This window comes from Trachemys scripta, chromosome 13, assembly GCF_013100865.1.
Source record: "Trachemys scripta elegans isolate TJP31775 chromosome 13, CAS_Tse_1.0, whole genome shotgun sequence".
NCBI classification, from domain to species: domain Eukaryota; kingdom Metazoa; phylum Chordata; order Testudines; family Emydidae; genus Trachemys; species Trachemys scripta.
The window spans coordinates 4,437,194-4,461,946 of record NC_048310.1 but is presented as its reverse complement, the minus strand read 5'-3'; the positions used below and the strand labels follow the sequence as shown (position 1 = coordinate 4,461,946).

Below are 24,753 nucleotides of genomic sequence, written 5' to 3'. Positions count from 1 at the left end.
TGGAGGGTAGGCAGGAGCTTACAAGGACTTGATAAAAGTGAAAAGGAGGTGGACTTAGCATACCTGTTGTATGTGTGTAAAGCTCTTTTTAGGGCACCATGCAATTGAATGTAGCAGAAATTGACGAGCCTTAGTTATCACCTCTAAAGAATCCACCTAGTGAAAAGACATCAAGTTCAGGACAGAAAGCAAAGTCACTTGAAATCCTCACTTTCATCTTTATTAAAAGACTGTTGACTTTTACAAGTGGCTTAGGTACTTTAAATTTATCCTATTTACAGATTAGGTACAGAACTTCACCATGTTTAAAATTAAAGTGCACTCTAAGGTCCTCTAATAGCAAGGTTAATGGGCATGTTTATCTTATGATGGCACTCCAACCTGATCATTCTTTTATGCCACACTGGCAATTATTTGTATGACTTTGGCACCTCCAGGCCTTAACCAATCTCAGAGCCCCCCTGGGTTGGGTACTGTACAAGTATCACCGGTATGTCAGCCATTTCACAAAGCAAATCTACTTTGTACAGGCAAGGGAATAAATGGTCTTGTGGCTAGGAGGCTTTCAAGTAAAATTCAGTTAGGTAAGAGAAGAGAATGACCACCACTCACGTGTTTCACGCTGTGTAGGCTTTGTCCCCCCTGATCTGATCTCCGAGGATTCTCCCCTTCTAGGTAGAGTCGAAGCAGCTGGGTATACATGTCAACAGCAACATAAAGGAAGGTTTGCTCTCGGTTAAGTAGGTTTTGGTGAAAGCAGGGGGTAAGGCTAGAGGGAATCACACAAGATATAGAATGAGTACAGTGCAAGAGGAAGCCCCTCAACAGCATCTCACTATACATCTTTAAACACATTAGGGGCAAAGGTGCAACCAGCATTTTCACCATCAGACTTGCTGTATTCGGCACTGGACACTACTCCCACCCCTTGGAACACTGGGAAGTGTGAATGGACACTTCTAGCAAGAGAAGATGGAATCACACCATCTGGAAATCAGTTCTGCTGAGTTGATGAAAACAGTAAGATTTCAAGAAGGTCCTGAAGGGCAGGGAAAGCTTTCATGGACTATCAAACAGAAGTAGCATTGGCTTTCAGAGGGTTACAAGTGTTCTTAGTTTAGCAAGTTAAGAGTTTGTTTCACCCATAAGACACTGGCTGCGCCTGAAGTGGCCATCCCAGCCAGGTTGGGTGGAGTCTCTTTGCCTTGGCATAATACAGCCATCCCAAACTCATGGCAATCACACTATCCCCATTAGGAATTCTCTCCCTGTGTACACACTCGTCTAAGCTCGACTCGATCACAGAACATGACTAGAATTGCTTAGAAATGGGCATGTGAGCAGCCAACTACTTTCTTCTCCCATAAACAATTCCCTTAACATTTTTTGTTGTTACCTGTAAAATGCAATAGGTAACAGGCTGATGTATTGGTCTGAGGCTGCCCTGTGTAGAATTTGATAAGGTCCACGGTCTGCAATATCCAAAGACAGGAGAAGGGTAAAATGTCTTAGATCATCATTAGGTCTCTCCAGGTACTTCTACAGCAGTGCAGATGCTGGGCATAGTTCCTTCCAGGCAACAGCTGGAGACAGTACATAATCTGACATTTGGATCAGGTCACTCCTGTGGAGGAGTGCGTGATGGTTTTCAAGCCTGTCTCTAGCAGGTGGCACAGTATTCATACTGATTGTCAGCTACTGTGAGGTTTAAACTGTTTGGACTCGAAACAGCAATTTGTTACATTCAGTGAAGATCTGGCAACCCTTCACTGGGCTCCTGCCTCGACACAGCAGCTGATAAAAGTCAAAGTGCTACCATGTGAAAACCTAGAGTCAGAAGAGTTTCTTTATGCCCCAAAGGGGACGGTTTTCTCTATGTTGCTTACAGGGTGGAGAGGCTCTTTCAGACAAATATATTCACCAGACCCAAAAGGTAATCCCTTAAAGCACCTGGTACCAAATTTTGCATTCCCATAAGTTGGGGAGGAGAGTTCTACTCACCTTTCTCTGCTGAATGAAAGAGAGCTAGCCAGGATATGCCTTGCTCTTCCAAGCATCCAAGGATCTCCAGGCAGCATTCCAAAGATTTTTGAACCTCTGTCCCTTGCTGTATATTTCAGAAAAGAACATGCACACCCCTTACTGAATTGTGGTTACATTTCAAACAAAGAACTGCCCTAGTAATAGTGATGTTTATCAAGTGCGGTGTCAGTGCCAGCATTAGTACAACTAAAGGCACAGATAGAGCCTTCCTCCACCTCTCTACAGTCAAATGCATTGATGCTAATTCCAGAGGCTCCAGATCCCCCTGGACCAAGGCAGAAAGCATGCTGTAACCAGCGGTTTATCAAAAGCTGTAGAAAAAGTAACAGCAAGGACCAGCCTATGACCAAAGCATTTCCAAACAGTTCTCGGCACGTAGCCTTGGGCAAGTCACTTCCCCTCAGCATCTTTCAAAGGGGGAATGTCACCACTTATTTCACAGAGCATTATGGGCATTAGTTAACATTCAGACAGCATTCTCCAGTTCTACCCCATCTTCTCCCACCGTTCATGCGTCTCTCCTGACCAGTTTGTCTCCAAGCCTCCTTTCACATCACCCCTCTGCTTGGAACAGCCTCTCAGATCAACCTTTGCCAAATACCTTCCCTTAAAAATAATTCCCCAAAACCTTGTTGCACAAAGTAATCCAGCTGCTATGGTCCCTAACCTCTCTGTTTGGTCTGCGTTGTTAGATTGTCAGGACAGGGATTCTTCTCCCTCTTTGGGACATTATCTCCTTGTGACGAACTGGGACTGTTCTTGCTGGGGTGTGTGAATGCTGACAGGGGAGTGTGACTAGGATGGTCTGCATCGGGGGATGGGATCTGCCCGAGGGAACATACCTGAGCTTGTAACATGAGAACCCAGAGGGGTTGGAGGTCAGGTGACTCCGGGGCCCGGGAAACTGAACAAAGGCTGTAGGAGGGGGGCTAAAAGGAGAGTGCTGGAAGCAGGCTGGAGAGATGGCTGGGAGGCAGAGATGGCTCTGACCCCCCAAAGGGGGGTGGGCTGGCATGCCCTGGGACCCCAAGTTGGACCTAACTGGGGGGGGGCCCTGTTGTCTGTGCCTGCAAGACCTGTCTTGGACTGTATTCCTGTCATCCAAATAAACCTTCTGCTTTACTGGCTGGCTGAGAGTCATGGTGAATCGCAGGAAGCCGGGGGTGCAGGGCCCGGAGTCCCCCAATACTCTGTGACACTCCTGCCCTATGGAAAGTGACCAATAATAAATGCAAAATGCTAGACAAAGGCTAAGCCGCATTATTTGTATTAGTTCAAGCAGTAGGTAGGTGAGTGAGGCATAAAGTCCACTGAATGGGAAGGTCTATAGACAGTGAGTCAGCCAGGAAGACACACATTAAATACTAACATGGTGGGGAAGGTGGTGTCATAATTAAAGGAGGGCTGCTGTGTTTGGCTTATGAACAAGGCAGGAGAGAGCAAGGACTTCCATCATGCTCTGCCTGGGACATTCTTTACTCTCTCCTCCAGCAGGCTTGGTAGTGCTGGCTTAAGGGATTTTTAGGTGGCAAACCAGCCTTTTTAAACCCATACAGTGTAATGAGACAGGGATTGGGATTTACCTTTGGTGCTAATCTGGTCAAGATGAGATCCATGAGTGAAAAGAACAGCAGGCACACTAGGAGCTACAAGTGAAAGAGGCTGTACATTACTTATAGCATCAGTATTGACTTGAAGGGTGTACATTCCATTCATGAAGGAAGCACCGCAAACACGTCCCGAGGCTTTCCTGGGTTGGTTACGAGCAGTGGGATTCTTTCCAGGAAGACTGTGGCTCAAGAGGGCCCCAAGGCTACACAGCACTCTGGAAGCGGATACGGCAGGTGAAACGGGGGTAGCAGTGACTGGAAGTCTTGAAGCCACAGTCCATTTCTTCTTAAGAAGAAACTCCATATTCATCACATAATTCTTAACAGCAGGAATGAGGCTCATTGAAAGTCAGAATCGACAACCTTCCCCAAATCCACAGATGTAAGTGATCTTCAACACTCGGGAAGCTGCGGAAGGGACAGTACTGCCCAAGCAAAGGCATATTGCAAGCACATACTAAGCACCCCTCCCACCTCTGGCAGTACCCTCAGTCCTACCATACAACAAGCCTATTAGTCCTGTTCTGGGGCTCTGCCATTCAGATAAAACTGGGGGGTGGTTTTGTGATCAGGACCCAACCCTGATTTTCACTTGTGTCATTATTCAAATAGGAACCCAGGCCTCCTCCCTTCTAAGAAATTTGACAGCTGAACCAGCCAAAAAGATTTATGTACAACATATGTAGACTAGGATATCTGAGGGGAAAAAGCAGGTGTGCACCTTTTAACTCCACTGAAATCCAACAGACCCAGAGAGACAGAATGAGGAAAAATATAAATAATGTGCTAACAAGCCAGGACTAAATAGGAATGAGGTATATGGAACTCCCCTAAAATTAACACCACACTGTTTCATTCCTAGACGGGGCTAACTGATCCAACCACCACACTCCAGCTTCACATGACAGGATGGTTCTCTAGCTGCACAGCACAACGCCAACCCTGTACACAGTGGAAACAATTCTTCTCACAATTACACCTGAGCAACTCCACTGAAGTCAGGGCAGTTGTCCTGCTGTAAGAGAGGAGGATTTGACCCTAGATCAGTGGCTAGGCAGTTTGTTTTGACTGCTATTCATTTAGCCAAACTCACTCACTTCACTGTTACCCTGTTCTTCCTCCTGTTTGTCTTCACCATATGTTTAAATTGTGAACTCAGACAGGAGGTGTCTTTTATTTCATGTGTGGTCAGTACGCAGTGTAACGGGGCTCTCATCCCTAACTAGGGCCTCAGAGCTACCACAATGTACGTAACTAGCAATAGTAGTAATCATTGACCCAATGGCAGGAAAAGGCAGGACTGCTCATTTCCCACTCATGTAAGTTACTACCTGTACAGGGATAATTTTGTTGTATATTTTGAAATGCAAATTGTCAATATAAAAAGATTTTGCCAAGAACTTCACTGCATTGAGAGAACACACTGTAATTTAAAAAAGGTCGGGGCTACAGCAACTCCTTTCCCCTGAAAAAATACTAAACCGCTCTGATTGTGCAGCTGTTTCTTTTTCCTCTCCACATGGAAAGTGACCATCCTTGTGCACCAAGGACACCGAGTAAATTGGGGGAAATGGCAGCCACCCATGGGAAAATTCCTCCTCTCAGGGTTGCAGAGTGCCCCTATTCATGTGCTGTGTACACTTCTCAGCCATCAACCTCCTAGCAGAGCAGGCCAAGCTGGAAGTCCTTTCAGAATTCACCAATACTGCCTTAAACAGGCAGGAGACTTGCAGCCCCACTGGTCCCAGCTATCTTCTCAGCACTCTCCCCTGGCTTTTGGTTTTGGAGTGTGTGGGGAAGAGTTTTCTTTCTTCTTTTCACTTATCAGAAAATTCCAACATGCTGATTTATACAAATGGACACAACTTTACCCATGGGGGTGGGAGGGGAAGAAGAGGGAATTGAGCACCACATCCCTCCCAGAAACCAGATTTAACAACAAGGTTTACAAGGGACAAGACAACAGCACTGGGCAGTCATTTCTCTTAGTGTTATAAAAAATAAAATAGATATAAATAAATAAAAATCAAGTTTATATTTACTAATGGTTTAAGAATAATTGCAAATAGAGAACTGCAAAGAATTAAAGCTGTCTAGTCTTGCCTGCTCTGTGTCGGACCCCACTCTCTTCAGTACGTCTCTCATTCTTCCATGTGCTGCTTGCTGTTGACAAGTGAAGTGTAGAAAGGCCGCAGAAATCCAGGGTGTATCAGAGAGGGAAAATTCTGCTTCTAAAGAGAGGAAGCTGGGGATGAAAACAACGTAATCATTCAGGAGAGGGAAACCCATGGGTGAGAGTGAGGAGAGAAATCATGGCCTCTACTCAAGGCCACAATAGAGTAAGGGATCAAGAGACAAGGCCTTTCTGCCTGGGAGACCTCTTTTCCCCAACTTTTCCTACATATAGGCAGTTGTCCAAAATATTTGACCAAGGGTTTGGTATGGCCACAATCCCACCTGCCCAAAGATCAGGTCTGGGGATGGTTCAGTCACAAACTTTCTAATTCAAAAAAATCTATTATTTTAGCTTTTAAGACTAGTACGATTATCAGAATGGGAGCATCCAGTTATTGCCTACAAGGGCCATCAACTAGAAGTGTCAAATATATGAGTCTCCACTTCTGCCCATCTACTGCTGTAAGTCAGGAAAGCCTCGGTACCCTGAATAGGAGGGAGTAGTGGTGTTTGGGGGAGAGTCAACAGATGTGCAGCACAGCACCAATATGAGGGTTCATGAAAACTGGGAGGATCAGAGAGAGGATCCACCAAATCACGGGTAAAAAGGGCACTATAATGTCAATGAATTTGACTCACTGCCACTGCACAAGGCTATTTTCCCGTCTCTGTTGTCTAATAACTCTTGTCTTCTATTCTATTCCACAAAGGACCTATATTTTCCTCTACTGCTTGGCACCCTCCCAAGATGAAATGGTGAAATTCTCTAGCATGCATTATGCAAGAGGCCAGACTAAGAGATTATAATGGTTCCTTCTGGCCTTAAAATCCACAAATGAATCTATGTATAAAGCTGGCCTGCAAACCCCGTCCCCCTTAGCATGTCATACTGTCAGTGGAAAACCCAGCAATCGGTTTCAGAGAGTCGGCTCGCACACTTCATTTTTCCACAGAAAGATAAATTGCCTCGAAAGCATTCTCATTTCTGCCTACAATCCGATATTCAGGCTCCTCAGCCTTACCTAGTAGCAGAATGCTGGCATTTCCTCAGTCTCTGCAATTCCTGTGCAAGTGGAGCCCCAAACAGCCTTTTCCACTGGGAGCAAAGCACTGGCTCCAACCTCAGCCACCACAGCTGGAAAACATTGGAAACCAAGAAAGTTAGCAATCGCAGCACAGGGAGTCAGCAGAGTGAGACCAGGGTAGCTACGTTTGGTAGATGGGCCAGGATATATTGCATCTAGAACACCCCTGAAGATACTTTTTTGCAATTTTGTGGTCTTGTGTTTGTTAAACAGCAAGTTACTAGCTGCCCATTCCTGCTTCTTACAACAGGAGTCACTAAGAAGGGATTTTTTTTTCTCAGCCTACCTTCAGCCATACAGAGGATGATGCAGTCTGTCCTGAGGTTGGCACTCATGGTCGCAAACCACTCCAGACAGCATCACATCCTGGTGAGGGCATCACCAAGGAAATACTTAAACTAAAGCTAACACTAACACTATATTAAGGATACTAATTAACTATATACAACTAGAAACAAATTAATCACTAAAATAGAGGACTTGTGAGATGAAAAACAGACAGAGCTGACAGCCCCCATGGGTGGTAAGGAGGAACTGAAGGGGGTTGAGTCAGCACAGCCTCATATAGCTAGGGAAGGGGGATATAGCCATGAGGCATGAGTGCCACCCCCTCTATGAGTACTGGGAGGCAAAATTCTCCTGCATTGGTGCATCGGGAGTGCACCCACCTAATGGAATACACGGCTGCATCTACTTGAACTTAGAATGGTTGACAATCACTCTTATGAGTCTCTGAAGAGAAGGCAAACAGATGTACTTGGGCAGCCTGTCTCTGCTGGGAATAACACAAGGAAAGCAGAGAACTTTGCAGCCTGGAAATATCTGGTCCGAAGGGAATGAGATGGAAAAAAAAGGCAACAGCTGCGGAGCCAGATGCCTCAGAGTGGATGCTTTTGCTGGACCACTGGGGGGGAAAATACAGGTGCAGTTGCCCTGAACTGTGACAACACACACACACACACACACCCTCCATGTTAAGGTTGTGTCTAAATAATTCTAGGGAAAAAAGGAAATGATAGAACAATATATGGTCAAAATGCAATACATTGCTGAATATTGTTAATTTTGTATTACGATATGTACCTATATGTGTCAAGACAATGTAATGTCTTATTGTAAATTAACCAAAATATCAATACATAAAATATTCCCTTCCATCTCCCATACCCCTCGCCCCCCCACCATCACATTCTAAACTAATTTACAGTCGGCATCATATTTTGGAGCCAGTACTTAAAATAGGAAATATAATTAAGAACATTTACCACTGCAGAAGAAATGATAATGGGACACTTGGTTCGACATGTTTTCAAAACATCATTAACCGCTTGTGCTGATTCCTCATAATCCAAACTGGCATTCAGCAGACCCTGGAGAAGTGGAAGTACAATGTGACTGCATAATAATCTCTCTTTCCTATACATTTCAAACCCATATGTTGTCAACGAATAAAAACCAGCTGTAGGACTCAGCATTATTCAGAAGGGAAATCACCCCCACAAACCTACCCTGAACCTAGTTTTCTCCTACTGTGAAAAATTAGCTAAAACTTATAATAGTTCAATAAAACTTCAACACCTGCAGACCAATCCCTCACACGTTTCACCAGTTCCTATGCAATATTTACAGCCATCACTCCTCTTCCACAGCCACAGTTCAGAATATTTGTTTGTGGACTTTACATTTACATAAAGTTCCTATTTTGGGTTCTCAAAACCATTGCACAAATAAATGCACATTCCAGTTCTAGTAATAGTGGCAGATCAGGATACTAGTGTGAAAGACAGCAAACTGTTTCCTTGCAAACAATTTCAGTCTTTGCATTGTGTGAGAAATGGAGGGGAAAGATTAAACTACCAGTTACCCTTAAGAAGTGAGCCGTGATGTCATAGGAGAGTGCACATCCTCTGTAACAAATGTTTCTCTGTAACAGAATAAGACAGACAAGAATTTACTCAGTGGGTCACAGATTTGGCAGTATTTCACAATAGGGGTAGGTCTGACAGTACAGAATAAACCTTTCTGAAAGTCCAGTTACTTGTTCCCCTTAGAGTCCCCACTCAGGACTTCATTTCTCCCGTGAAGCAACGTCAGTCACTAGACAGTGCTTTGCAATTTCCTATCACCAGACAGTAACACAGATAATGCTGCTTATTGCATACTGTAGATGCTAGAACTGCTTTTAGGCAGAGTGACATTGTTTGGATGAGTGGATTTCTCTTGCTCCACCTATGCAGGGACAGAGATACAGGTGGTTTGCAAGGGATCATTAGCCAAGTAAAGTAAATAAAGCTGATTAACAGCAGAAGAATATAAAAGGAAGAGACCCCCAGAAGCTGATGGCACAACCATTATGAAGCTATTGTTTTATGTCAAATACTAAGATGTTTAAAAATTTCTCACCGTTTTAAAGATGGAAAATTAACTTATGATAGCTCTGAATTTCCATATATATGGCAGGGACCTGGCTCAATGCTCTGAGGCATCAGGGAAATCAGAGACTTCGGGCTTGTCTTCACTATGGGGATAAGCTGATCTAAGTTATGCTACTCCAGCTATGTGAATAACATAGCTAGAGTCAACGTAGCTTAGGTTGATTTACCCCGGTGTTTTCACTGTGCTGCGTCGATAGGAGATGCTCTCTGGTTGACTTCCCTTACTCTTCTCAGAAAGCTGGAGTACTGGGGTCAACCGGAGAGCGCTCTGCCGTTGATTTAGCGGGTCTTCACTAGACCCGCTAAAAATCGATCCCTGCTGCATCAATTCCAGCAGCGTTGATCTCCCCATAGTGAAGACCAGCCCTGGGATACAAGCTCAGTCTCTCACTTCCAGGCCACCAGGGAATGCTGCAGATTTATCTACTTCAAATGCTCTTAACGACTCTTCTAATGGCAACAAGAAGAGTTGTTATGGCTCCTGGAGCCTGTCAACAAGTGACCTATAATTGAGGGATGGAATAAAAAAAATAAAATGGGTATAGCCCGAAGGACTCCCCCTTCTAAAATTCTTTGTATACTTTACTCTACTCAACCTGACTTAAACAAGGTCACAAAACTGAAAATAGTTGTCCTATTGTTCACAAATTGGTTAAAACATTGTGGTCAAAAGTCTAAACTGCTGATCAGTGATTTTACTCAGATATGCACCCATCTGTGGGATATTCACTACATCCAACAAAGTGGCAGATGACTTCATCAGACCAAATCTTTATATAGTATTTCCAAAGAGCCCTCTCTCATCAGCATAACATACTCATTGTGCATCCCGACAAACTTACTCTGAGTGCATTCTGCCACAGAGAAAAAGCACACAAGGAATACTATAGTATCAGTCATTGGCAAGGTTCACAACACCACAAAACTTTTCCAGGTATCTGGACATCTGCAGCATAGGTTGTCTGAGGTTCCCACACAATGACAGATTTCCTGCTTTCAAGTATGATGGTGTTTGATCTCCTCTCCATGCCCTACTCTCAAGTTTAAGACCCCTATGCAGAGCAAATACCAAACTTGCTACTGTTGGAGAAATTGTACACACCAGCTCAGTGTTTACAAAATGAAAGAAATCTTCACAATCCAAGGTCATTTTCTTTCCTCTTCGACCCATCATGATGAGAACTGATGGAGGGAGACTCAACAGAATCCTAAAGTAAAATTTAAAAACATGCAGTCAAGAAGAGGACAGAACAGAGCTCTGGTCATATTAAACCTGACTTTGATTTTCAGTAGAATTTAGAGAACTTCCCAAGACTCAATTCCTTAAACATCTGCTAGTAGGAAATGTAAAGATTACTCATTGGGGATTTTTCCATGTGGCCAGAAATGGATTCGGTGTTTCAATAAAATATTCAGAGCATTTTGAAGACACACTAACAATGACTTTAGAAACTGTGGAGTTCCCTTCTCATCCCCAGTGGGAAGTAAAGCCTGTTATTGTGACCAAAACAAGCGGTGATGGTTGTAAATAGCAGGTCCAGGAAGTTGAATTCCTTTAGCTAAGTGTGTTGTGTTGAGTGAGAGCTCGAATACCGGGGGGTGTTAGGGAATAAACACCTCACACCACAAGATTATCACACTAAACCAGTAAACATATGCAATATATTCCCACCTGAATTATCACCCTTTAGGAAAATGGATGTACAATTATTTCATTGCGGTTGTGCAGTGTAGTTGAGTTTCTGAAAGTAGCTTTATCAGATAAGTTTTTCTCATTCTGGCATCCTGTTGGTATTTTACCTTTTTTGCAGTAGCACTTCCTGCTGCCTCAGTAGCTGTTCACCAACAGCAGAGCCATTTCCTATAGTTTTTAACCTTTCCTGGAAAATCCTAAATAGGAAGTGTCCCTTGTCATTCCAGCAGCCAGTGGGTGAAGTCTTCCTACACCCCAGCTCCAGTACCATTTCCTGGATGGGAGAAAGAAATTGGTCAGAATTTTACATCAGACTGCATTTCAAATCCTCTTTCACCCCACGGTATCAGTGACTCAGGTGATTTTAGATTTACAGCAACTGCACAAGTGCCCAGAAATCCCAGCCCTGGATATATACACAATGAAGTGACAGAACTCCCTCAACAACCCCTGAAGTGAGAGAGTTCACCCTTCTGAACACTACATCTATCCAGCATGCAGTTTCCAACTTATTCTTCTGAACCTACTTTGTTTCTTTACGTTTTGGCTTTGTAAAGCACATTGGTGCTTGTAAAACATACTCTACTAAATGTGCATTTCTCGGAAGTTTGATTCCCCAGTTTCAGTGGAAAACAGTTTTCCTGATTATTCAGTGCCTGAAGTGATTAGGTGGCTATATGAATTACATTTCACTTTCCAAAAGCCAGATTCCAAGAGTGCTTGTGTGTGTTCTGTCTTGTTTATATTGATCTGTGGGATCAGGAAGGACCAGATTAAAAGTTAGTTTCTTTGACATCTTCAGTGGAAAGATAGATTTGTACCTTTGAATACCAGTCAGGTGCAGGCAGATATGTAACTTGACTAGCTTGACAGCTAATTAGAAACAATATGAATAGAAGAGCTGCCATGGTACTAAAATGCCTAGTAGAACTCACTTTATCTTTGCAAGATGGAGACCTTGCTTCTCTGCAAGGCTAATTTGGGAAACTACTTCAAGAACCTGCATGTAAGTATATTAATAAAGGGGGGGAAGAGGGGGTGAACCAATGACCAAAAATCAATTCTTTTAACAGAATTCCACTTTTGTAAATGTAATTCAACATGTAATGCAAACTGTCATAATCTAGAATTCAAGACTGGCTGCTTGCACATTTTCAAAAGCTGTGTTTTTCTCACAGCTTGTAACAAGGCAGGTTGGACGGTTCTAGCACCTTAAGGACATGTGAATTAACACACTAAAGCAGTGGAGAAAATATTCTGACTGATTTATCTTTGGGTATCCAGATCACCAATCATAATATCTAAACATTGAGGACTGTCTTCTGTACACTGAAGTTTTAGAAAAGATTTTGTCATGCCAAATTCATGGATCTGGCATATGGATTTGTATCAATCTAAAATCACCTGTAATCTGCAGAGAATATCAGGATTGACTGTCCTGTTATGAACGGAAAACTCTGACTTCTCCAATTGGCCACAGTTGTCCAACTCTGACCTGGAATTAAGAGAGACTCCTGATGACTATCCCTGTTTATATATTTTCAGTGACCCTACCTGTAACAAACTGGGAAAATGTCTGCATTATTTCTCATTAACATTATGTAAACTTGGTTTCCCTGTTCGATTTTATATTTATGCCTAACTGAATGCATATAGTAAAATGAAAGGAGGCTGGAAAGAGGAGTTGTTAAGGAACCCAGGAAGAGTTAAACAATGACACAGATAAGACAGTCTCTCTGGTACCCACTTCAAACAACAGTGGCTGAGCCATCAATGGAGGGAAGGAGGCTATCTGGCTGGCACCATCCAAATTAGGACGTTTTCCTCTTCCCAAGGCTAGGGAAGAGATCAAAAGGTGGTGAGGGGATTAAAAAAAAAGGGGGGGTGCACTTCTGGCAGAAAGAGAGGGAGGAAATGATCAGCTCAGCTGAAGCCGACAGAGGGACAGAGCCAGGAAGCAGCAAGGCTGACACACAGATTTATCTGAGAGCCATGGTTTGCAGCAAGCTAGCTGTACTTAGTGCCCAGAGAGAATGAGACACACCAAGTCTAAAGTTATGTCTACCTAGAGGCTTGAGGGGAATGCGAAACATAGGTAAGACAATATGCTTTATGATGTTTAAATCTATTGTTCTCAGTTCTGTGTACCATTGGGGCAAAATAAATCATACTTGGTTTTGGAGAAACTGCTTTAGTGTCACTGCATATTGTTACTGCACTGGCTACATGGCTGGCACCAGGAAGGTGTAACCTGGAGACACAGTGGGACAGTGGTTGGAGTGCAGCATCCCACCTCGAAGAGAAGTGGAGGTGCGGGTCTGACACTTGAAACGGGTGCACTTGGGGGACTGGAAGAGCATCCTGACCAGGAATATGACACTATCATGTGCTGCAGAGACTATACAAGGTGAATGGCAAGATCCGTGCACAGTATTGAGTGGTGTTCCGTGGGGAATAGCGAGGGAAGAGGCCTATTTCTTGTACTCAAACTTTAAAGGGTTTCTGCAGCAGCCTTTGGGATTCCCATCTCAGCAATAGTCACAGGAGGGGATTATGCTGGCTGCCACAGAAGCGTCCTCGGATAGTACAAAGTATTAAATCGTGGGTAAGTACTTTAGTACTAAGAAACAAGGTACTTCTTACCCAAAAGCAGGGGGTTCAAAGCGTTCAGCTAATCAGGTGAACAACTTTAAATGTTTAATTATGAAATGAAGTATTAACATTCATAAGATTTTATAAAATTAATTTTTTTTTCTAAAGAAGTCTTAATGATAGTGCAAACACATTGTGGTGTACAGGAATGTATGCTCTAGTCATACAGATGTATCGAATCACCCCCCATACCCATTATGAAGAAGTGAGAGAGGGGCAACATTCTATGACATTGCTCTGGCTTGAGTCAATGAGACTCAGCTAGAATTAAGTGGCTCTATGTGTGCATTAAAACCCAACATATAAACCTTTCCTAACTATGCTATGGGTACAGAGTCAAATGCTGCTCCACCCTGTTAGGTTCCATATTCACAGTAAAACTGTCACTGCTGTGCAAGTGTATTCATGTGAGAAAGTACCTTTGGGAGAAATCCAGAATTGTACCAATAAGAATGGCACATGCCTTTTCCAGGTTTCCATCACAGCCTCCAGAAGCAGAGGATGCTGGAAGATACCACTGGTACAATGCCCAGTAATGGAAGTCCTGCCTGCAGTATTGAACAATGGAAGAATTTTAGTGCTTCCTGTCCATTGTTCTAAAGAGAACACAGTACACCAAGTCAAATGGAATGGCAGAAAGAAGGTTGCCCCACAGACCTGCATATATGATAAATCTACATGAAACTAGAAAGTGATTGCCGCTAGAGAAACAGATTAAAAACTAACAGCTCCCTTGAGGGACTTTTAACAATCCAGAGACGTGATGAGGCTGGGCATATAGTGCTTGCAGGCTGGCCTGTAACAACCATCTCTTGCTTCTGGGCATGGGAAAGTCCTGAGATAGAAAGATGTTCTAGTGAATTCTGTGGAGGTCAACTGTTACCTTGGATAACTTCCTCAAGGGAAGCCAAACCCATCATTTCTAACATACTTTGAGCTCTTGTTTGAGATGTGGGGGCATTAGAAGTTCACACCCCAAGCCAGACAATTTATTTACATTGTCATCAAACTCGAGGCTTAGGACCTTCTCTAATATTTCTGACTTAACTGGAAACGCTTTTCAAACTACTTCCATTTTTACAGGACCGTTCTGCACTTACCTTTCAGAAGCAGAAAGGATATCCTTCTCAGGCTGGACTTCTAGCTCAAACAGCAGCCACTCTTGGAAAGATAACTGGGGAAAATGCAGAGATTCAGCACAAAAAAAAGAGAAAAGATCAGCAAGGAAACATGACTTCTACAGCTGAGTTACCAAAAGGAGGTCAGCCACCCTCTCTCAATTATGAAGATCTCTCGGTCTCTCTCACATGGCAGCAGCATAGGAAATTAACAGTTCCCATTTAGTCTCAAGAACATTTCTGTTCCCGGAGCATTCTCCTAGCAAATCTAAACCAAGCCACCACTAGTTTTCAGAGACTACTAAAAGCACACATCTTTAACACTGCTAATGTGCCCAGGTTCTCAATATCTGGACACCAGTGTGGAACATATGGCAATATAAATCAAAGGCGAAAACAACAACCACCAAACAACAATTAAAAAAAAAAAACCCTGTAAGTAAGGCAGCCTAATCAAACACATTCCGTTCAAAGTAAAAGTCAAAATATTACACCTGGAAATGTACTTTACTGTATTGACCATTTTAACTAATAAAATATGTGAAATAAACCTAACAATACTCCATTCATGGTCTCCCGTGACTTCTCTAAATAAAGAAGAATCTTTTTAATGAAAAATCAGATAAAAGAAGAACTGTCACATCAGATACTGTCCCAAGCGGAGGTAAAGGGAATAAATCTATGAAATGTGTTACCCTATTTTTTCTTGATACAGGGACACATGTGCTGGTGTGCACAAATAATCCAATGTTCATGTGCACTTCAAGGGATTGCGTGATTTAAATTGGGTGCCAGGAAAAGTTCATGAGCATTTTTAAAAATTTGGCCCTCTCATAGATCTGTTTCTATAAAAGATTAAACTGTTAGGCATACATCTGAGATATAAATATATTTATTGTACAGTTATAATTAAAAAGCCTCCACCGTACTATTTCTGCATTATCACTTTATATCCTACTCTACTTTTTGTTGTCAATTTCTCTATAAAGCCAAAATGCCTCATGTCTTTTCTCCTATCTGCACCTTATCTGTAGATTACAGGGATGATGATAATGATAATTTTTAATGCTTAGATCTGGTTGTACACATCTTCAAAGTGTTGTACAAGCACTGACTAAATAATAAACTTTTACAGGGAGCAGCTATTGCTGCTAAAGAGTAGTAATATTGCATCTATGCTGGGAAATCCCAAAGCGCAGATCTGAAGAGTTAGCATTATGGTATGATGGTAGGACTATTACCTGAAATGGTTTCTCCTTCAAGAGTTCTTGAAAGCGTGTTTGCTTCCATAAACAGAGGCTGGTTTGCGTGTAGTTTACAGAGGGACAGGAGAGGGACCTCCAGGACAATTCAGGCGCTTCCTCCTCACAGCCAATTCCTCGAGCCTCTAAGCTCAGCCGTGGCACAACATACTGTAACTAAAATAAAGACAGCAGAAACTTACATATTGCCATCAATTTAAAAAAAAAAAAGCCCCTGTGCAGTACCAATTACGTGAAGTCGTGAGTGTGGAAAGAAACAAGGATACTCTATCAAAAATGTATTTTATTCAATTATTTGGCAAAAATGTGTTTGCGAAAATGGAAACAAAGTTGAGGTGTCACTAAAAATCAGGCCCTAAAACACAGAGTTCATGAGTCCAGTCCTTAGAATTGGAGCAGTATGATTGTTAGTCTTCTCTCTAATAACCTCCAAAACAGACCAGGATTTAACTTGGTAGAACTAAAATGTCTCAGTTACATCAGTTTAGCTGTTCCTCATGCTACCCAGCTACTTGACACACAAATCTCAAACTGTAAAAAAAATATAGGTTGTGTGTGTGGAGGAGAAGGGGGGGGATTAGATCAAGAAAATCATGGAATCCGGGACAAAAATGATAGGATGTAATATTAGACTTTTAAACCTTCCAATGTTCTGTTAGGAAACAAGAAAGCAAACAGAGTTGGCTACTTAATATTGTACATCTTATGAAATGAATAAGCAGAGAGCTAAGGCAGCTCCCATAAAGGATTCAGGATAAATATTGTAATTAATATATTACAGTATGGATACCTGCAACAGAAAGTTCCAGTGGTACTGCCTTTTTAATAAGTGATGGCAACGGATTTTTTCTTTATTAAAATGGTTACCTTTTTTATAAGGCCAGAGGGAAGCAAGTTGCATAAATCATCATGAGAGAGGGAAGGAAACTTGCACAAAAAATAAGCAACAGCTGCAGTACAAAACCTGAGAGAAGAGAAAAAGAGAGAGAGCAGTTATTTGGTTTGGTTCATCTGTCAGATCTACCACATCTTCAACTGCTGTTGCTTTCCGTCCAGAGTCCAGGGCCAAGTAAAAATCAAGAATATCATGCTTCAAAATGGTCTAAATACAAACTGCAATGATATCCAGTCCAAAAGCGTAATCATATTGGAACATTGTGCGAGCTTTGACAATGGATTTTAAAGAACAAGGCGATAAAAGTACCTACTAAATCATTTCAAAAGCTGGCACAGGAAGTCTAGAAAAAGATGGGAATAAAATCATAAACATACCTGGGAGAGAGACTGCAGTCCTATTTTGTGTAATTCAGGGCTGACCCAGAGCCACCCTAATTTTTAATACGGGGGCGTAGCCTGCAAAGACCACAAGTGCCAACAAAAAAAAAGCTTCATCTTGATTTGAGGCTAGGTAGGATTTGGAATGTCCACGGATCACACCTCCATACTGAAAGATGAGGGTGGCTTCAATCTGTTCTACATCATGCCACTTAGATGCAATCTCTGGGCTCCTCCCAAATTTCTTATGCAGCCCGCTGGTGGGCAAAGTTGGGGCACATCTGGTCTAAAGTTTCTACTTTTAAGTTTCATTTTCAAATAAAAACGTTCTAAACCTAAACACTAACATGCCCAATAGTGTGAGTGCCACACATTCATAAGATGGGAATCGACTGCATGATAGGATGTCCTGTTCCATATCCCTGCCTGTGCCAATAGCAAGTCATCCCTAGCAACAGGGAAACCTAGTATATGATGAAGGAAGAAACTCACCTCATGCAGAAGACCAAGGACTCCCCTGTCCTGCACACTAGTAAATGGTTCCAGTACTCAGCAACAGAAAGGCCCTTTGCAGCGGCAACCTTGGATCCAATGTTCACTTCAGGAATCAAAGATTTGGATTCATTTAAATGAATCATAAAGGCAGCTAGTCCTAAAACATGAGCATCATTTAGGGAAGGACCCTGCAGCCAAACAAATAAATAGCTCAATGAAAAGATGCATAGCATTTGTAACAGAGCAGCAAGTCTCAACTAAACCTGAAACTAATCAAGGGGCAGAATACTGCAACTATCCAGTGACTAATCCAGTGTAAAAGAGCAATTTAGCAGATGGAAGGCACCAATTAAATTAGACAACTTCCTCCTTGTCTGGAATTCTGAAGTTGTTTCTGGTTAGCTTCTACAGCAGAAATAAAGATAATTCTACAACAGTAACTTGGCATAACTAACTTTAATTATACCCTTGCAGAATTTTAAAGGCCAATGACTTTTCAGATCCATGGCATTTAGATTCATTTATCAGCCTCATAACTTAATCCTTTCAGTACAACAGGGTGAAGAGCACAAAACCAAGAAAACACTAAAATAAATAAATCAAACCAATGAACACAAGGCATAGCTCTGGATCTTGCACCTCGGTATTTAGAACGACTCAGGGTCTCAACTGTCTCTTAAAAGCTGACTAAGGCTGGTAACAGTGATGGATGTGCAGTTCCGCACCAGGTGCTACATCACAACCCCTTTACATCACTCCAGCCAAGGGGCTTTAACAGCTCCTGGGGAAATATATCCATTCTAAAGCATAGAACATATGGAAACATAAAAGCATCTATACAGAGTTCTGTGCTGCCTCCCCCATGCAGCTTGCAGCATCGGGGATTGCCAGGACTGGTAGGAATGCTTTAACATACAAAATGGCCTGCACTTATCCAGAACACACAAATATAATATAAAGCCATCTCTCTCTCACACACACACACACACACACACACACATACTCACTCACTCTCCTCTTCCTGGAACAGACCTTCTGTGCTGTGCCTCCTCAGAGATACAACACAGAATCTAGCTGCAGAACTTAGAGCTGTGGTCTGAAAAATTACTAGGCATGTAATACTGCCTGCACCAGTTCAAAATGAAAATTAGAGGGGGCAAAAATGGTCTTGAGGCTGATACAGCATTTACTCAGTATATCTAATGCACAAGAGCTCTTTTTAAGTCAACATCAGTGCCTCCCCCTTATACATTAAATGCATACGTCTCTGTTAATAAGGCTGTAAAGTTAAAAATTAAGAAGTCTGAAAATACAAGAGTTAATCTGACCGTATTACACCTTTTCTGCTTTTGTACATAAAGTTCGTATATTTCAGTTCATGTTGTTAAATGTGCATCATAAATGAGCAACATGGCCAAGTTAACATTGCTGCAGGATCACTATTGTTTGCATTTTCTGAGACCAGGTTTGAAAAGTTTGTTAAAAATGAGAACAAGCTAGTGAAATCCCTCCATTGTATAGTACAGTACAGACAGGTACTCCGTGTACATGTGGAGAGATGAGGCCAAAGTAGCCCTTATCACATGGTTACCATCAATTTCTTTATGTTGGGAAACTAACCTGATGATAAATAAGCTGACAGAGCCTAGTCAACAGGGCAGGTAAGAGATGCCTGTGTCCACAAATCATCTTCAGAAACAGAGACAAACAGAGCCCTTGCCTACAGAAGACACAAGCCACGTGATCAAGTTACTGCCAAAGATCACTGTTATCCTGAATATAGAAGAGGGTTTTAGAAATGGTTAACCAGAATGCATCTGAAGCACCTTTGAGTGTAAATGCATCACTCAACTATCACTCCATCAATATAATCAATTCAGCACCATAATAATTGCTATTTATATATCACCATATGTGCATGGCACTATATGACATGTAAAATCAGAAGGTCCCAGCCTCAAGTAGCTTATCATCTAGTCAAAGAAGAGTTTTTGAGAGAGATCTGGAGAAGAGGAAGGTTGCTGAGGGGCACAGAAAGGAGACTGTTGCAGGCACAGGAGTCTTCTTTCTGGATAATTATTTAAACTGTGGTGAGAAAACTGTTCAGTACTGCCATGCTGCCAAAGCATTTAGGTTACAGGATTGTAAACAGCTTGGAAGTTGCCAGAGAAGTTAATTTTGACCATAACATTTACAAAATATTTGCGCACGCCCCCCCTCCCCCCATTCTTCCAAAGAGGAACTTCCAGTAAAGCCCAGTGAAAGTCTAGTCATACTCGCACCGTTTCCATTTGTCAGTATAAAGATATATTTAGTTTCTGAAATAAAAAGTGAGGCATGCACAAGTTTAAAATCAAAGTGAAAAAATAAAATGCTTTATTCTTCTCTTGATCTCATGTCTTCAGCAGTAAGCTTTGTGCTCCATCCATTTAATGTTGGAGATGGCCCTAAGGCTAATGGCAGGGGCGCCTAGACCCAGAACAGCACTGGATGTACCAAAAATAACCCAGAAGACACTTTGCCTTTGTACATAAAACATTAAAGAAAAATATTCTTCTTGTGGTCTGATTTGTTTCAACAAAAAAAAAATGCTAAAAATAATCAGAAACTTTGTTCCAGTGTCCGATCTTAATAATCCCATCCTTAGAAACAACGTGGTGTCAGTATTACAAAAAGGCAGCATTAGACAGAGGGATATTTTAAAATGGCTGTCACATAGTGGGCAGCTTATTTCAAGGAGACTCAATGATAGTGGGAGAGCACATGGTATTTCTACTCTCATCTATTAGTTTTTGCATCACAGTGGCTCATGATAAAAGTGCCTGAAAATGCCAATATGATATATCCCGCATTATCAATAAGGAGGTCTTCACAGACCCTTGCACTGTGCAGGTATTATGGGGCACTACACAGTTTTGACCTGCCTGCATGTATAGTATGCATCTTACCTGTCAGGAGGGTTAAAATAGGAAGCAGCTATTAGATTCTGGCAAAAGGATGTCAGTAAAAGATCAATGACCTGGAAGAAAATACATAATTCATTTCTACTTTGTGGAGTTTGTGTCTAGATTTAGTTTTAGGATATGTATATACATACAAACAATTACCCAACACAATATTAAAGAAAATACGTTAATGTTTATAATGGGTACACCAGATCACTGGTGCCAAAAAACTGAAATTAAAGTCCTGTGTTATAAACCCAGGAGTGTTTTATATCCTCCAATTAACATCCAGACATATTGTGATGTTATTAACATGAACTGTGATTGTATAGATCATTGTTGCAACCAAGGTCCTATAGTTGTACCAAATCTTGTACAAAGGGGGTCAAGTGAGGGGTCTATGAAAAGGTTATAATTTGCTGGTTATAATTATGCTGTCTGTATGTGTGCAACATTTTTGTATTTGAAGTTATGAATATTGGCTATGTACTTGTATCTCAATGTGTTTGATTCTAAGTAGCATCAGTGAAGCATTTGGTGAACTTCTTGAGAATGGGCACTTACTCAAAATAGTCCTATCAAGAAACAAACACTCAACTGACAATGGACCTTGGGAGACTCCAATCCACATCTGAGGAGCCTTCCTGGGAATGTTCAAGGTAGCATGTGAGCAATGGCTGCCGCCTGCAAACTGAGTCATGCATGGACATGTGACTTGCCCATGAGACTCCAAACTCCATCTGCTGTATGATTTTTCCACAGTAAGAACAAAAGGGGTCCTTCCACATGGCAGAGGATATAAAAGGCCCTGGAAACCCCTCCATTTTGTCTTCAATCCTGCTTCTGACCTCTGGAGGAACTGTGTTTGAAACTGAAGCTCTGAACAAAGGACTGTTCCAAGCTGTGATGTTTGTACTCCAGAGACTTGATTGGTTTAAATCAGCAGGAATCCCATCAAGCCTGAACTAAGAACTTTGCAATTGTTGTATGTATTTGATTCCATTTTAATCAATTTTAACTCATCTATATTTCTTTCTTTTTATGAATAAACCTTTAGATTCTAAAGGATTGGCAACAGCGTAATTTGTGGGTAAGAGCTAACTGGTATATTGACCTGGGTCTGGGGGTTGGTCCTTTGGGATCGGGAGAACCCTTTTTCTTTTACTGGGGTATTGGTCTTCATAATCATTCATCCCGATAAGGGGTAGTGCTGGTGGTGATACGTACAGGGAAACTGGAGTGTCTGAGGAAATTGCTTGTATGATTTCTGGTTAGCCACTGGGGTAAAACCGAAGTCCTCTCTTTTGGCTGGCTGGCTGTGCCTTAGTAGTGAAGGACCCCCAGCCTTGGGCTGAGACTGCCCTGCTCTAAGTAATTTGTCCTGAATTGATGCTCTCAGTGTTCCGCCAGAGGCCGCTTTGTTACATACATGTCTTGTAAAGAAAGCCTATCCCATCTGAAAGATTTACATAGCCTACAGTACACCCCTACGTCTCTTCACCAGACATCCAAAGATTTCTGAAAGGCTAAATACAAGTTTATATTCTCTGTAGAGCAATGCAAGAGGCACAGATTGGAAATCAATTGACTGCTCTTCACAGACAAGAAAGCTTTTGACAAGCAATGTATATGTATTTACATTGATTCAATCAACGCCATTTGCTTATTGTTTCAGGCTCTACAATACTCACACACTGATCCTGCTGTTCAAGTCTTGGGGCACCAATGTTAAGTTGGATCCAAGAATTGAAAATGAAGCTGCATCCTTCATTATTGCTGCGTCCCAGGACAGTCGTCAGTCTCTCAGAGATCAGTGCAATCTGGGCTGGCACAGCTGCAGGAAAGAGCAGCGTGAGAAGAAGAAAACAAGAGTGAGCAAGTGTGAAGATAGGAAAGGAGCTGGAATCAAGAGAACACACCCATTTCCAAGGCTGATGGATGTCCATTTTTAATGTAAGGGGGAGAGGAAGGAGTGTATGCCTCATTCACTGCCTTTAAAATTCACACCAAAAACTCTAAAATCCTGAAAAGCAGCAAAAGAGATTTGCCCTCCTGATGTGCTCAAAATGCAGAATAAATTACATCTTTTGGCTTGGAAACACCCAAAATGGCTGGCTAGAATGAAGGAGTGGATGACACTCCAGCTCAGACCAATATGTTACATGTTACTGCCTTGCAGTGCATCTCCTTGGTATCACTCCAGGAGTTTCAAACCTCAAGTATATGGAAATGATTAAGACCCAGAATATTCCCTGCTGAGGGATAGGGAAAGATAAGTCACTTATCTAAAGGCCTCTGTCACAAAAGTAGAGATCTTCCCATCCTCTTCAAAACAAACTCAAATGTTCCTGCCAACCTGCTTGTAGAGTGCTGGGCATATTTACATCTTTAGGAATAAATTACTATGATGTTTAGGGTGGGAAATACTGAATCCCAAATTTTTAAACAACCAGAAAACTTATGTACTGTCTCCAAATCACTATGTTTTATTTTATTTATTATGTTTCAGCAAGTGCATCTTCTTTCATTTGCTAGGATGATGGATTTCCCCATACATAAAAACTTGACCAATGCATCCATCCTGACTGCCATTTAGAATTGTTTTCATAAAATGTATTTCATAGTTTAAGGTATCTCAAAGCACTTTAGATAGTAGCACAACGGTAGTAACTGTGCAGGCAATGGAGCATCCACTAGGCATTCTATGATAGTTCAACACAGTGCTAAGTACATTAACTTACTTTATGGATCAGAAGAACATTAGTCAGGACACTATAATTATTAGTTATTTTTTGAAAGAAATTAATGCAATCTTTAACTCCCATCAGAGACTTATGACAAGAACCATATTTCATCTTCCATCAGAGGAAGTGTATCCCAATGGCAGCTCCCTTGTCCCCAATACTGCACTAACAGCTTTTATGAGCACAAGTGCAGGAATGGGGGTGGCCCCCCAACCTTTTGACAGAGATGAATGAGTTGTCTAGGGATCTTTACTGACTTATTCTTTTAAGTTAAAAGAATAACTGTCAAACTAATTAGGTACTCAAAAAACAAAACAAAACAAAAATATCAGACCTGAAGAAATTATATGAATCAGAGGTTACAGTCCTCAACCACCTTTGGCATGAAGCCTAACACTGCTGTTTCTGCCAGTATTAGACACTTTCTTGTAGTGGCCTTGTATGAACTTTATTTTAAAGTAATTGCTACATGCCTCCCTACATACCTTCATGTTTGCTTTGGTCTGTGATCAGCATTATCAGTTCATCCAGTTCAGCCTTCAGCTGTTCAACAGGCTCTTTGAGATGGTCAGTCTCTAATTCTATTGATCCATCTATATAAATAAGAGAGAGGCTCTACATTATTTCTGTCTGTATTAGAATACTAGAAATATAGGGCTGAAAGGGACCTCAAGAGGTTATCTAATCCATCCCTCAACACTGAGGCAGAGTCAAGTATACCTAGACCATCCCTGATAGATGTTTGTTCAATCTGTTCTTAAAAACCTCCAATGACAGGGAATCCCCAACCTCACTCAGTAACCTATATTCTAGTACTTAGTTTTTCCCAAATCTAACCAAAATTTCCCTTGCTGCTGATTAAGCCCCTTACTTCTTGTCCTACTTTTAGTGGGCATGAAGAACAGTTGATCGCAGTCCTCTTTATAACAGTCCTTAACATATCTGAAGCCTCATCAGGTCCTTTCAATCTTCTTTTCTTGAAACTAAACATACATACCCAGGTTTCTTAACCTTTCCTCATAGGTCAGGTTTTCTAAACCTTTTATCATTTGTGTTGCTCTCCTCCGCACACTCTCCAGTTTGTCCACGTCTCTGAAAGCGTGGCATCCAAAACTGGACACAGTACTCCCGCTGAGGCCTCACCGGAGTCGAGAGAGAGGAACAACCACTTTAAATACACAAAACCTAAAGCAATGATTCACTGATCTCTACTTAGGGTTA

General features: G+C 41.8%; 1 protein-coding gene across 4 annotated transcripts in view; it reads right to left on the bottom strand.

Moving 5' to 3' along the window:
* The window catches only part of FANCA (FA complementation group A), a 57,468-nt gene that overhangs the window by 659 nt on the left and 32,056 nt on the right, over positions 1-24,753 (bottom strand). For 2 of the 4 annotated variants that reach the window (XM_034788259.1, XM_034788260.1), the window contains exons 22-42: positions 24,018-24,125; positions 22,480-22,622; positions 20,792-20,862; positions 19,464-19,563; positions 17,841-18,031; positions 16,941-17,037; positions 16,053-16,229; positions 14,794-14,867; positions 14,113-14,241; positions 12,446-12,536; positions 11,149-11,315; positions 10,451-10,556; positions 8,778-8,837; positions 8,179-8,283; positions 6,851-6,963; positions 5,757-5,898; positions 3,627-3,689; positions 2,002-2,107; positions 1,397-1,472; positions 613-769; positions 64-156 (exon numbers count right to left, since the gene is read on the bottom strand). In XM_034788259.1, coding sequence (XP_034644150.1) covers positions 64-156; positions 613-769; positions 1,397-1,472; positions 2,002-2,107; positions 3,627-3,689; positions 5,757-5,898; positions 6,851-6,963; positions 8,179-8,283; positions 8,778-8,837; positions 10,451-10,556; positions 11,149-11,315; positions 12,446-12,536; positions 14,113-14,241; positions 14,794-14,867; positions 16,053-16,229; positions 16,941-17,037; positions 17,841-18,031; positions 19,464-19,563; positions 20,792-20,862; positions 22,480-22,622; positions 24,018-24,125 — 2,369 coding nt within the window. Of the gene's footprint in view, positions 1-63; positions 157-612; positions 1,625-2,001; positions 2,108-3,626; positions 3,690-5,756; positions 5,899-6,850; positions 6,964-8,178; positions 8,284-8,777; positions 8,838-10,450; positions 10,557-11,148; positions 11,316-12,445; positions 12,537-14,112; positions 14,242-14,793; positions 14,868-16,052; positions 16,230-16,940; positions 17,038-17,840; positions 18,032-19,463; positions 19,564-20,791; positions 20,863-22,479; positions 22,623-24,017; positions 24,126-24,753 lie in introns of those variants that run through there. The other 2 variants (XR_004647975.1, XM_034788261.1) reach the window with 2 other exon arrangements.